The 14,145-nt window shown below is 51.7% G+C and overlaps 1 protein-coding gene across 1 annotated transcript in view; it reads right to left on the reverse strand.

Annotated features, from left to right (window-relative positions):
* Positions 1 to 1,539: 1,539 nt before the first annotated feature.
* The window catches only part of LOC115134871 (semaphorin-3D-like), a 78,334-nt gene continuing 65,728 nt past the window's right edge, over positions 1,540 to 14,145 (reverse strand). Inside the window, exon 18 of the mRNA XM_065022515.1 lies at positions 1,540 to 3,353. Within this exon, the coding sequence (XP_064878587.1) occupies positions 2,799 to 3,353 (555 nt within the window). The 3' untranslated portion in view covers positions 1,540 to 2,798. The remainder of the gene's footprint in view (positions 3,354 to 14,145) is intronic.

A 14,145-nucleotide genomic window follows, 5' to 3' on the forward strand; every position in this document is an offset into this window, starting at 1 on the left:
TCCATACTCATTCTCTCTCATTCCCTCTCCATACTTATTCTCTCTCCCTCTCCATACTCATTCTCTCTCCCTCTCCATACTCATTCTCTCTCCCTCTCCATACTCATTCTCTCTCCTTCCATACTCATTCTCTCTCCCTCTCCATCCCTCTCATTCTCTCTCCCTCTCCATACTCATTCTCTCTCCCTCTCATACTCATTCTCTCCCTCTCCCTCTCCATCATTCTCTCTCCCTCTCCATACTCATTCTCTCTCCCTCTCCATTCTCTCTCCCTCTCCATACTCATTCTCTCTCCCTCTCCATCATTCTCTCTCCCTCTCCATACTCATTCTCTCTCCCTCTCCATACTCATTCTCTCTCCCTCTCCATACTCATTCTCTCTCCCTCTCCATACTCATTCTCTCTCCCTCTCCATACTCATTCTCTCTCCTCTCCATACTTCTCTCTCCCTCTCCATACTCATTCTCCCTCTCCCCTCTCCCTCTCCATACTCATTCTCTCCCTCCCTCTCCATACTCATTCTCCTCTCCCTCTCCATACTCATTCTCTCTCCCTCTCCATACTCATTCTTCTCTCTCCCTCCCCTCTCCCTCTCCATACTCATTCTCTCTCCCTCTCCATACTCATTCTCTCTCCCCTCTCCATACTCATTCTCTCTCCCTCTCCATACTCTTTCTCTCCCTCTCCTCTCCATCTCCATTCTCTCTCTCCCTCTCCATACTCATTCTCTCTCCCTCTCCATACTCATTCTCTCTCCCTCTCCATACTCATTCTCTCTCCCTCTCCATACTCATTCTCTCTCCCTCTCCATACTCATTCTCTCTCCCTCTCCATCATTCTCTCTCCCTCTCCATACTCATTCTCTCTCCATATACTCCCATTCTCTCATTCTCCTCTCCATACTCATTCTCTCTCCCTCTCCCTACTCATTCTCTCTCCCTCTCCATACTCATTCTCTCTCTCCATACCTCTCTCTCCCTCTCCATACTCATTCTCTCTCCCTCTCCACTCATTCTCTCTCCCTCTCATTCTCTCTACTCCTCTCCCTCTCCATACTCATTCTCTCTCCCTCTCCATACTCATTCTCTCTCCCTCTCCATACTCATTCTCTCTACTCATTCCCCTCTCCATACTCCATTCTCTCTCCCTCTCCATACTCATTCATACTCTCCCTCTCCATACTCCATTCTCTCTCCCTCTCCATACTCATTCTCTCTCCCTCTCCATACTCATTCTCTCTCCTCTCCCTCTCCATACTCTCTCTCCCTCTCCATACTCATTCTCTCTCCCTCTCCATACTCATTCTCTCTCCCTCTCCATACTCATTCTCTCTCCCTCTCCATACTCATTCTCTCTCCCTCTCCATACTCATTCTCTCTCCCTCTCCATACTCATTCCCTCTCCCTCTCCATACTCATTCTCTCTCCCTCTCCATACTCATTCTCTCTCCCTCTCCATACTCATTCTCTCTCCCTCTCCATACTCGTTCTCTCTCCCTTTCCATACTCATTCTCTCTCCCTTTCCATACTCATTCAGGATCATAAGGCAAGAGTTTATTTAAATAACTTTTAGACAATACCAAAATACACCTACAAAAACAGAAACATTCACTTTGTACAAAAATATGATTCTTTGTTCATTCCAGACATAATACATGATTATTATAGTAGCAGTAGAATAGGTCATAGCTAAGCTTATCTAGAGCATGCAGTTTCTCCTGTACATGTTATAGAAGTATTTACAGTCATTCAACATGAATGCATCTGATTAACACACACACTACTGACCTATGGGCCACATCTCAATAGGATCAAATAGGGTCATGGCTAGAAGGGATGCAGCGAAGTTCAGTGACATCACACACTTGTTGTGAACTCAGACCATACTGGCTTAGCCAGGTCACCCATGATACTAGTCAATATTCAACGTCCATCCATGTCTGAGGACGACGGGACATGACGTGGAAACTGGCCACTAGGGACAACGGGGACACTGCTTTTGCTAGGGTGTTGTGGACGGGAATGGTGGATAAGCATCTGCCTCAGATTGAAAGTTCAAATCTAGCAATAGAAATTAATTTTTGTTTCAAGCCTATCCAAAAAACTTAACCGTTACCCTTAACCTTACCCTAAGCTTACCCTAACCTTAACCATTCGAAGTTAATGACTAACCTTGAGAATTTGGAGTTAATGCCTGATCTTAACGTTAAACACTTCGAAATCTGATGTTTGGAACAATTTAAAAAATGCTGTTTATGAAAAATGGACAAATTCCAAACTCTCACGGGAGTTTGAAATCACATTTGACATTAGCTGCACCCCTTCTAGCCACAACCATAAAACAGTAAAAGCACTGAGACAATATTGAGATACAAACCTGGGCACAGCCAGAGGGATCATGGGTAGTGTAGTTTGAAAAGCCAGACCTATGTAAGTCCTATGAGTGTTTGACTGGTATAAAATACGATCATACCTGTGACAGCAGTCTACACCCTCATTGAACCCTTTCTGGTTTCAAGTAGAACCATTTTGGTTCAAGGTACAACTCTTTCTACAGAGGCTCCTACATGGAACCCAAAAAGGTTCTAGCTGGAACCAGAAAGGGCTCTCCTATGGGGACTGCCAAAGAACCCTATTGGAATATTTTTTTTCTAAGATTGTATTGTGGTCCCTATAACTTTCCCTCAAGTCTAACTACTTGTTTGATCATCTTACCCACTATAAACATTGATGGGTTCCCCTAATGACACTTTTTGTGACTGCTGTTCTCACTCCTCCTTTTTGGTATCCTCACCAGCTCATCCTCTCCTCCGCCTCACTACCCTCTCTCCATCCATCTCTTTATCCCTCTCTCCATCCATCTCTTTATCCCTCTCTCCATCCATCTCTTTATCCCTCTCTCCATTCCTCTCTCCATCCATCTCTTTATCCATCTCTCCATTCCTCTCTCCGTGGTGTCGTCTGTTCCTGCTTTTCTTCAGCTCCTGGATGTGTTTCCATTTCCCCACCCCCTGCCCTCTTCCACCTCTCCTATTGGCCGGCCTCTTCTCCAGCCAAAGCGAATCACAGTACTCCTCCAGCGAGCCAATGGGAGAACTCATCACACGCAGGTAGTCCTTATAGCGCTGACGAGACTCTGCCCCGGGGCGAACCTCAACACTGGGGACCTTGCTGGGCTTTGGCCGCCCGTCAAGATGCCCGTACGAAATGAGGCGCAGCGTGAGGCGGAGCAGAGTGTGTGTGAAGTGTGTGTGCTCCTGTGCCATACACACGTACATGCCAGCATCGGCAGGATGGAGAGAGCGAATGAGGAGACCTTGGCCTGTATGGACCACTCTGTCATCTGGCCTCACCTGGGAGAGGGGGTGAGATTACAGAATATTAGCTATAAACATTCATATAGTCCTCTACAGAGACAACCCAGCGAACCGGAAACATTAGCTAAAATTCCCAGTTCTAGTTCAGGTTTTATCTAACATTAGTATGATAACATTGCAAAAACATTCAAAGAATGCTGTATAAAACAACCACCACAGAACATTCCCCAAAAGTCCTCATTAGATTTCCAGGTATAATAACACAGTGTATGAATGAATTTGCTATTGAATGAATGAATGAATTTATTTGGAAATTGTGGAACATTGTGCAACATTGTGGGAATGTTCTGTGCATATTCTTGCAACATCCCAGACAGCGCCCATAATTGAATTAAATGTTCTGGGACCCTTTAAAGAACATAGACCAGGTGTTCTGGCAACATTCTTACAACATTATAGGAATGTCTTGTTCAACCTAACTTAAACATTGTATGAATGTCATCACAACTGAGCATATTTTGTGCTTTGGGAACCTATATCTTGTACCCACATTATTCCCACAACCTAATTAAATGTTCTGGGAACCTTTAAAGAACACAGAAAGTCTGTTCTGTCAGACATTATCGGAATGTCAGCACAACTGGACAGTCATAGCCCCACAATGTTCCCACAACCTAAAGAAACATTCTGGGAACCTTTAAACATATTACATGTGTTCTAGGAACGTTCTTGCAACATCAGGTGAATGTTTTTTTGCATCCTAAAAGAAACATTGTAGAATCATCTGTATAATTGAACCATTTTTTGTTGTTTTGAGAACATATATTTTGTGATGTCCTCACAATGTTCGCACCAGACGGTTCCCACAACTTAATGAAACGTTCTGGGAACATTTAAAGAATAGATTAAATGGGTTCTAGGAATGTTCTTGCAACATCAGGCAAATGTTTTATACAAACATTCTATAATCATCAGCATGACTAGTGGGCTTCCGAGTGGCACAGTGGTCTAAGGCACTGCATCTCAGAAGAGTCACTACAGACACCCTGGTTAGAATTGAGGCTGTGTCACAACCGGACGTGATTGGGAGTCCCATAGGGTGCTTCAGAAGTGGCTCAGGATCGTCCGGGTTTGGCCGGTTCTAGAACCATCTAGAATAGGAATTGGACAGACTGGACATTGGACAGACTTTAAGCCTAACTCACCAAGGACAACTAAGCAGGGAAATAAGCAAGACAACATTAACAAACCTATATGATAGGTATGAAACATATGGAATGTATGGCCTAACAGGGATACCAGACCTATCAGCACCAGATTGTAACGTTCAACGACACGTCACACACTCCAATACCTCCCACAGTGTCACAAACACACGGCTAATTTGTACCCAAGGTGTTTTAAGCACGGTAATGACCCTTGGAACAGGATGCACATTAAGGGTTTGGATGCGGTGTGTGCTGACTGATGGGGTCAGAGGTGTGTCTGTGTGTGTGTGTGTGTGTCAGGGTCAGCGGTGCTAGCATATCAGAGTGATAACGATCCTTTCTTCATGCTCACTAACATCCACCATGATTCATCAGGTGGCATGGCCTAAAACAACACAGCTGGGCTGTGTGTGTGTGTGACTGAGATAAAGAGGAAGCAAGCGGGAGTGCTTCACTGCATACTTCCCCCCTCAGGCTGCTCTCTTACCACCTGCCAGAGGTTAATAAACTGAAAACACAGACAGTTTTACATTTTAGACATTTAGCAGATGCTCTTATCCATAGTGACTTACATTTCATTTAAAAAAAAGTAGGTGGGACAACTACATATCTCAGTCAGAGTAAGTACATTATTATCAATAAAGTATCAACATCAGCAGAGTCAGATCAAGTAAGAGGGGAAAAGGAAAGTGTGAGTGTTAGTTCACGAAAGGCTTTTTGGGGGGCGGGGGGGTGGCTGAGGAGGGGGTGTGAGGGAGGGTACTGTGGGATTATTTAGATATTATTTGGAAAGGTAGGGTTACAGATGCTTTTGGAAGAGAGGCAGTTCCTCTTGCTCCTCTGTAGGCAAACACCATGTTCTTGTAGTGGATGCGAGCTTCGTCTGGAAGTCAGTGGAATGTGCTGAGGAGCGGGGTGACACGGGAGGAGCGGGGTGACACGGGAGGAGCGGGGTGACACGGGAGGAGCGGGGTGACACGGGAGAACTGGGGAAGATGGAACAGCAGGCGGGCTGCAGGGTTCTGGATACGTTGCAGGGGTGATGGCACAAGCTGGGAGTCCAGCCAACAGCTAGTTGCAGTAGTCCAGACGGGAACTGACAAGTTTCTGGATTAGGACTTGCGCCACTTCCTGTGTGAGGTAGGGTTGTACTCTATGGGTGTTGAAGAGCATGAACCTGCAGGAGCGAGTCACTGCTTTGACGTTTGCAGAGAACGACAGGGTGTTGTCCAGGGAAAGGCCAAGGTTATTTGCACTCTGGGCAAGGGACACTGCAAGGCCTTCCCTGGTAGGAAGAGACGCTCCATTTGTCGATGTTGAGCTTGAGTTGGTGGGCCGACATCCAAACTCAGATATATACCAGGTACGCACAGATGCTTTTCGCCACCTGGATGTCAGAAGGGGGAAGGAGAAAAGTAGTTGAGTGTGATCAGCATAGCTATGATAGGAGAGACCATGTGAGGATATGACGGAGCCGAGTGACTTGGTGTATAGAGAGAAGAGGAGAAGAAAAGTAGTTGAACCGGCCTAGAACCGAAACCTAGGGGACACCAGTAGTGAAAGCACGTGGTGCAGACACAGATCCTCTCCATGTCTCCTCGTAGAACGGTCCTGCCAGGTAGGATGCAATCCAAGAGTGTGCAGAGACTGAGACGCCCCGCCCTGAGAGGGTGGAGAGGAGGATCTGATAGAGTCTGAGATCCCCAGCCCTGAGAGGGTGGAGAGGAGGATCTGATGGTTCATGGAGTTGAAGGCAGCAGATAGATCTTGGAGGATGAGAACAGAGGAGAGAGAGTCAGCTTTGGCAGTGTGGAGAGCCTCCATGATACAGAGAAGAGCAGTGTCGGTTGATTGACCCATCTTGAAGACTGACTGGTTAGGATCAAGAAGATTGTTCTGAGAGAGATAGCGAGAGTGTTGGTCAGAGATAGCATGCTCAACGGTTTTGGAAATAAAAGAAAGAAGGGATGTATAATCTGTAGTTTTTGACATCAAAGAGTGTTGGTTTCTTGAGGAGGGGAGCAACACTGGCCATTCTGAAGTCAGAGGGGACGCATCCAGTGGATGAGTTGATGAGGGAAGTGAGGAATGGGAGAAGGTCTCAGAGATGGTCCAGAGATGGTCTGGAGAAGGGAGGAAGAGATGGTCCAGAGATGGTCTGGAGAAGGTCTCCAGAGATGGTCCAGAGATGGTCTGGAGAAGGGAGGAAGAGATGGTCCAGAGATGGTCTGGAGAAGGGAGGAAGAGATGGTCCAGAGATGGTCTGGAGAAGGGAGGAAGAGATGGTCCAGAGATGGTCTGGAGAAGGGAGGAAGAGATGGGGTCGAGCGGGCAGGTTGTCGTGCGGCCGGACCTCACTAGTTTCTCATCTGGAGAGAGGGGAGAAAGAGATCAAGGCATAGGGTAGTTGTGTGTTAACCTTCTTTTCAAAGTTGTTGACAAAGTCGTCCGCAGAGAGAGGTGGGAGGGGGATTGTCAGAGGATTAAGGAGGGACGATAAGGTGGAAAAGAGTTTCCTGGGGTTAGAGGAAGAAGCTTGAAATGTAGAGCGATAGAAAGTGGCATTAACAGTGGATAAAAAGGAAAAAAGGTGGAGAGGAGGGAGTGAACATACGATAGGTACTCCGGATGTTTACTTTTCCTCCATTTTCACTTAGCTGCCCGCAGCCCTGTTCTGTAAGCTTGCAATGAGTCACTCAGCAGGAGGGAAGGGCTGAGTCGGCCAGGAGGAAAGGTGACAGTGCGAGTCATAGGATGCGGAAAGGAAGGAGAGCAGGGTTGATGAGGCAGAACCAGGAGATAGGAGGTAGATGGATTTAGCAGAATAGAGTGATGATAGGATAGAAGAGGAGAGAGTAGCGGAAGAGAGAGAGCGAGGATTGTGATGGCAATTGACCATCTAGGTAGGGGCTGAGTGGTTAGGATTTGAGGAAAGGGGGGAAAAAATTGTGATCCGAGACTTGAAGGGGGGTTTCAGTGAGGTTAGTAGGCGAACAGCCTCTAGTAAAGATGAAGTCAATCATATTGCCTGCCTTGTGAGTGGGAGGGGACTGGGAATGGGTGAGGTAAAAATAGGCAAGGAGGGGAATCAAAGAGTTGTAAAGAAATGAATGGAAGGCAGACATCGGGAGGTTGAAGTCGGCCAGTACAAAGAGCGGTGAGCCACCGGTCAGGAAATGAGCTTATCAAGGTGTCAAGATCAATTGAGGAACGTGTTAAAGGCATCTGGTGGGTGATAGATGACAACAATGTGAATCGTGAGAGGACATGTGACAGTGACAGCATGGATTTCAAATTAGGACATGGACAGATGAGTGAGAGACTAAAGAGAAAATCAATTTCTGCATTTAGGTGAAATAGTAGCCCTGTGCCACTACCGCAATGACAAGATGCTCTCGGACTGAGAGAACACATAGTCAGATGACAAGAGAGCAGCTGGAGTAACATTGTTCTCTGGGGTGATTCAACTTTACGTTAAGGGCCAAAAAGTCAGCATAGGCTGAGATGAACGTGGCGTTCTTGACCGCAGATCGGCAGTTCCAACCGCTGCTGGGGACCAGGAATTCCACATGGGTTGTTTGCGCAGGGTACAATAAATTAGAAGGGTTGCAGCCAAGGGGTGGGGAGCGTCTGTAAAGCCAACAGGTATAGAAAAGCCACACAGTTGGCAAAGCTACAAAATAACTCTGAGATCTGAAAATAACTAGGTAAGATACTCAAATGAGAGAGTGGTGTGGAGCCTTCCTCTCTTTCCTCCCTCGAACAACTCCGCAGAACTGTCTTGGTTTTGGCGATGAGACCGCTGCTTACAGCTCCGGCTGAGCTAACAGAGGAGACTGGTCGTCTGAGGTCCTCTGTGGCTCAATTGGTAGAGTATGGCGCCTTGCAATACCATTATAGTGGGTTTGATTCCCGGGACCATCTGTACTTAAAATGTATGCATGCATGACTGTAAGTCGCTTTGGATAAAAACCTAAATAGCTTATTATATTAGACTGAAGTACTAACACTAATTTCCTACTGGAGGTGAAGAGCGCACTTCCCGGTACTAAATGCTGACTGCCTCGGAGAGGAGAAACCACTCCGCCTCCAATACAGCTACTGATTATTAAAACAACAGAATTTACAAATTGCCCTGCCCCTTAATCCTGGTTGATGTGTCAACAATCAGCTGCAGGTTATGAGCAGTCAGCAGTTCACACACCAAGTAGCTACTGGGCAGACAGACAGCACTTAAAGTAGATGACACTAGCAGGTAGAAGGGAGGGAGGGATTGAGGAGAGGTCAGGGGCAGGTAGAAGGGAGGAAGGGATTGAGGAGAGGTCGGGGGCAGGTAGAAGGGAGGAAGGGATTGAGGAGAGGTCAGGGGCAGGTAGAAGGGAGGAAGGGATTGAGGAGAGGTCGGGGGCAGGTAGAAGGGAGGAAGGGATTGAGGAGAGGTCAGGGGCAGGTGGAAGGGAGGAAGGTCAGGGGGATTGAGGAGAGGTCAGGGGCAGGTAGAAGGGAGGAAGGGATTGAGGAGAGGTCAGGGGCAGGTAGAAGGGAGGAAGGGATTGAGGAGAGGTCAGGGGCAGGTAGAAGGGAGGAAGGGATTGAGGAGAGGTCGGGGGCAGGTAGAAGGGAGGAAGGGATTGAGGAGAGGTCAGGGGCAGGTAGAAGGGAGGAAGGGATTGAGGAGAGGTCGGGGGCAGGTAGAAGGGAGGAAGGGATTGAGGAGAGGTCAGGGGCAGGTGGAAGGGAGGAAGGGATTGAGGAGAGGTCAGGGGCAGGTAGAAGGGAGGAAGTGATTGAGGAGAGGTCAGGGGCAGGTAGAAGGGAGGAAGGGATTGAGGAGAGGTCAGGGGCAGGTAGAAGGGAGGAAGGGAGGAAGGGATTGAGGAGAGGTCAGGGGCAGGTAGAAGGGAGGAAGGGATTGAGGAGAGGTCAGGGGCAGGTAGAAGGGAGGAAGGGATTGAGGAGAGGTGAGGGGGGCAGGTAGAAGGGAGGAAGGGATTGAGGAGAGGTCAGGGGCAGGTAGAAGGGAGGAAGGGATTGAGGAGAGGTCAGGGGCAGGTAGAAGGGAGGAAGGGATTGAGGAGAGGTCAGGGGCAGGTAGGGAAGGGGAGGGAAGGGATTGAGGAGAGGTTGAGGAGAGGTCAGGGGCAGGTAGAAGGGAGGAAGGGATTGAGGGAGGTCAGGGGCAGGTAGAAGGGAGGAAGGATTGAGGAGAGGTCAGGGGCAGGTAGAAGGGAGGAAGGGATTGAGGAGAGGTCAGGGGCAGGTAGAAGGGAGGAAGGGATTGAGGAGAGGTCAGGGCAGGTAGAAGGGAGGAAGGGATTGAGGAGAGGTCAGGGGAGGAAGGGAGGAAGGGATTGAGGAGAGGTCAGGGGCAGGTAGAAGGGAGGAAGGGATTGAGGAGAGGTCAGGGGCAGGTAGAAGGGAGGAAGGGATTGAGGAGAGGTCGGGGGCAGGTAGAAGGGAGGAAGGGATTGAGGAGAGGTCAGGGGCAGGTAGAAGGGAGGAAGGGATTGAGGAGAGGTCAGGGGCAGGTAGAAGGGAGGAAGGGATTGAGGAGAGGTCAGGGGCAGGTGGAAGGGAGGAAGGGATTGAGGAGAGGTCAGGGGCAGGTAGAAGGGAGGAAGGGATTGAGGAGAGGTCAGGGGCAGGTAGAAGGGAGGAAGGGATTGAGGAGAGGTCAGGGGCAGGTAGAAGGGAGGAAGGGATTGAGGAGAGGTCAGGGGGCAGGTAGAAGGGAGGAAGGGATTGAGGAGAGGTCAGGGGCAGGTAGAAGGGAGGAAGGGATTGAGGAGAGGTCAGGGGGGCAGGTAGAAGGGAGGAAGGGATTGAGGAGAGGTCAGGGGCAGGTAGAAGGGAGGAAGGGATTGAGGAGAGGTCAGGGGGCAGGTAGAAGGGAGGAAGGGATTGAGGAGAGGTCAGGGGGCAGGTAGAAGGGAGGAAGTGATTGAGGAGAGATCAGGGGCAGGTGGAAGGGAGGAAGGGATTGAGGAGAGGTCGGGGGCAGGTGGAAGGGAGGAAGGGATTGAGGAGAGGTCAGGGGCAGGTAGAAGGGAGGAAGGGATTGAGGAGAGGTCGGGGCAGGTAGAAGGAGGAAGGGATTGAGGAGAGGTCGGGGGCAGGTAGAAGGGAGGAAGGGATTGAGGAGAGGTCAGGGGCAGGTGGAAGGGAGGAAGGGATTGAGGAGAGGTCAGGGGCAGGTAGAAGGGAGGAAGGGATTGAGGAGAGGTCAGGGGCAGGTAGAAGGGAGGAAGGGATTGAGGAGAGGTCAGGGGGCAGGTAGAAGGGAGGAAGGGATTGAGGAGAGGTCGGGGGGCAGGTGGAAGGGACGAAGGGAGGAAGGGATTGAGGAGAGGTCAGGGGCAGGTGGAAGGGAGGGGAGGAGAGGTCGGGGGATAGAAGGGAGGAAGGGATTTTCGGGGCAGGTAGAAGGGAGGAAGGGATTGAGGAGAGGTCGGGGGCAGGTAGAAGGGAGGAAGGGATTGAGGAGAGGTCGGGGGCAGGTAGAAGGGGGAAGGGATTGAGGAGAGGTCAGGGGCAGGTAGAAGGGAGGAAGGATTGAGGAGAGGTCAGGGGCAGGTAGAAGGGAGGAAGGGATTGAGGAGGGATTGAGGAGAAGGTGAGGAGGGTCAGGTAGAAGGGAGGAAGGGATTGAGGAGAGGTCAGGGGCAGGTAGAAGGGAGGAAGGGATTGAGGAGAGGTCAGGGGGGGCAGGTGGAAGGGATGAAGGGAGGAAGGGATTGAGGAGAGGTCAGGTAGAAGGGGGCAGGTGGAAGGAGGAAGGGATTGAGGAGAGGTCAGGGGCAGGTAGAAGGGAGGAAGGATTGAGGAGAGGTCAGGGGCAGGTAGAAGGGAGGAAGGGATTGAGGAGAGGTCAGGGGCAGGTAGAAGGGAGGAAGGGGATTGAGGAGAGGTCAGGGGCAGGTAGAAGGGAGGAAGGGGAGGGAAGGGATAGAAGGGAGGAGAGGTCAGGGGCAGGTAGAAGGGAGGAAGGGATTGAGGAGAGGTCGGGGGGCAGGTAGAAGGGAGGAAGGGATTGAGGAGAGGTCAGGGGCAGGTAGAAGGGAGGAAGGATTGAGGAGAGGTCAGGGGCAGGTAGAAGGGAGGAAGGGATTGAGGAGAGGTCAGGCAGGTAGGGAAGGGAGGAAGGGATTGAGGAGAGGTCAGGGGCAGGTAGAAGGGAGGAAGGATTGAGGAGAGGTCAGGGGCAGGTAGAAGGGAGGAAGGGATTGAGGAGAGGTCAGGGGCAGGTAGAAGGGAGGAAGGGATTGAGGAGAGGTCAGGGGCAGGTAGAAGGGAGGAAGGGATTGAGGAGAGGTCAGGGGCAGGTAGAAGGGAGGAAGGGATTGAGGAGAGGTCAGGGGCAGGTAGAAGGAGGAAGGATTGAGGAGAGGTCAGGGGCAGGTAGAAGGGAGGAAGGGATTGAGGAGAGGTCAGGGGCAGGTAGAAGGGAGGAAGGGATTGAGGAGAGGTCAGGGGCAGGTAGAAGGGAGGAAGGAGGTCGGGATTGAGGAGAGGTCAGGGGCAGGTAGAAGGGAGGAAGGGATTGAGGAGAGGTCAGGGGCAGGTAGAAGGGAGGAAGGGATTGAGGAGAGGAAGGGGGCAGGTAGAAGGGAAGGAAGGGATTGAGGAGAGGTCAGGGGCAGGTGAGGAAGGGAGGAAGGGATTGAGGAGAGGTCAGGGGCAGGTAGAAGGGAGGAAGGGATTGAGGAGAGGTCAGGGGCAGGTAGAAGGGAGGAAGGGATTGAGGAGAGGTCAGGGGCAGGTGGAAGGGAGGAAGGGATTGAGGAGAGGTCAGGGGGCAGGTAGAAGGGAGGAAGGGATTGAGGAGAGGTCAGGGGCAGGGAGAAGGGAGGAAGGGATTGAGGGAGAGGTTGAGGGGCAGGTAGAAGGGAGGAAGGTCGGGGATTGAGGAGAGGTCAGGGGCAGGGTGGAGGAGAAGGGAAGGAAGGGATTGAGGAGAGGTCAGGGGGCAGGTAGAAGGGAGGAAGGGATTGAGGAGAGGTCAGGGGCAGGTAGAAGGGAGGAAGGGATTGAGGAGAGGTCGGGGGCAGGTAGAAGGGAGGAAGGGATTGAGGAGAGGTCAGGGGCAGGTAGAAGGGAGGAAGGGATTGAGGAGAGGTCAGGAGGAGGGGGCAGGTAGAAGGGAGGAAGGGATTGAGGAGAGGTCAGGGGCAGGTAGAAGGGAGGAAGGGATTGAGGAGAGGTCAGGGGCAGGTAGAAGGAGGAAGGATTGAGGAGAAGGGAGGAAGGGATTGGAGGAGGAGGTCAGGGGGGGCAGGTAGAAGGGAGGAAGGGATTGAGGAGAGGTCAGGGGCAGGTAGAAGGGAGGAAGGGATTGAGGAGAGGTCAGGGGGCAGGTAGAAGGGAGGAAGGGATTGAGGAGAGGTCAGGGGGGGCAGGGTGAGGAAGAGGGGAGGGAAGGGAGGAAGGGATTGAGGAGAGGTCAGGGGCAGGTAGAAGGGAGGAAGGGATTGAGGAGAGGTCAGGGGGGCAGGTCGGGGAAGGGAGGAAGGGAGGAGAGGAGTCAGGGGGGCAGGTAAGAAGGGAGGGTCAGGGGCAGGTAGAAGGGAGGAAGGGATTGAGGAGAGGTCAGGGCAGGTAGAAGGGAGGAAGGTTGAGGAAGGTCAGGGGAGGAAGGAAGGGGATTGAGGAGAGGTCGGGGCAGGTAGAAGGGAGGAAGGGATTGAGGAGAGGTCAGGGGCAGGTAGAAGGGAGGAAGGGATTGAGGAGAGGTCAGGGGCAGGTAGAAGGGAGGAAGGGATTGAGGAGAGGTCAGGGGCAGGTAGAAGGGAGGAAGGGATTGAGGAGAGGTCAGGGGCAGGTAGAAGGGAGGAAGGATTGAGGAGAGGTCAGGGGCAGGGAGGAAGGGAGGAGGTGGAAGGGGAGGGATTGAGGAGAGGTCAGGGGCAGGTAGAAGGGAGGAAGGGATTGAGGGGATTGAGGGAGGAAGGGGCAGGTAGAAGGGAGGAAGGGATTGAGGAGAGGTCGGGGCAGGTAGAAGGGAGGAAGGGATTGAGGAGAGGTCAGGGGGGTGGAAGGGAGGAAGGATTGAGGAGGTCGGGGGGCAGGTAGAAGGGAGGAAGGGATTGAGGAGGGGTCAGGGGCAGGTAGAAGGGAGGAGGATTGAGAGGTCAGGGGGCAGGTAGAAGGGAGGAAGGGATTGAGGAGAGGTCAGGGGCAGGTAGAAGGGAGGAAGGGATTGAGGAGAGGTCGGGGGCAGGTAGAAGGGAGGAAGGGATTGAGGAGAGGTCAGGGGGGGCAGGATTGAGGAGAGAAGGGAGGAAGGGATTGAGGAGAGGTCAGGGGCAGGTAGAAGGGAGGAAGGGATTGAGGAGAGGTCGGGGGGCAGGTGAGAAGGAAGGGAGGAAGGGATTGAGGAGAGGTCAGGGGGCAGGTGGAAGGGAGGAAGGGATTGAGGAGAGGTCAGGGGCAGGTAGAAGGAGGTGAGGAGAGGTCGGGGGGAGGAAGGGGATTGAGGAGAGGTCAGGGAAGGGAGGCAGGTCAGGGGGCAGAAGGGAGGAAGGGATTGAGGAGAGGAGGAAGGGGCAGGTAGAAGGGAGGAGGGGCAGGTGGAAGGGGGATTGAGGAGAGGTCAGGGGGCAGGTAGAAGGAGGAAGGGAGGA

The sequence above is a fragment of the Oncorhynchus nerka genome, linkage group LG9a (assembly GCF_034236695.1).
Source record: "Oncorhynchus nerka isolate Pitt River linkage group LG9a, Oner_Uvic_2.0, whole genome shotgun sequence".
Classification (NCBI taxonomy): domain Eukaryota; kingdom Metazoa; phylum Chordata; class Actinopteri; order Salmoniformes; family Salmonidae; genus Oncorhynchus; species Oncorhynchus nerka.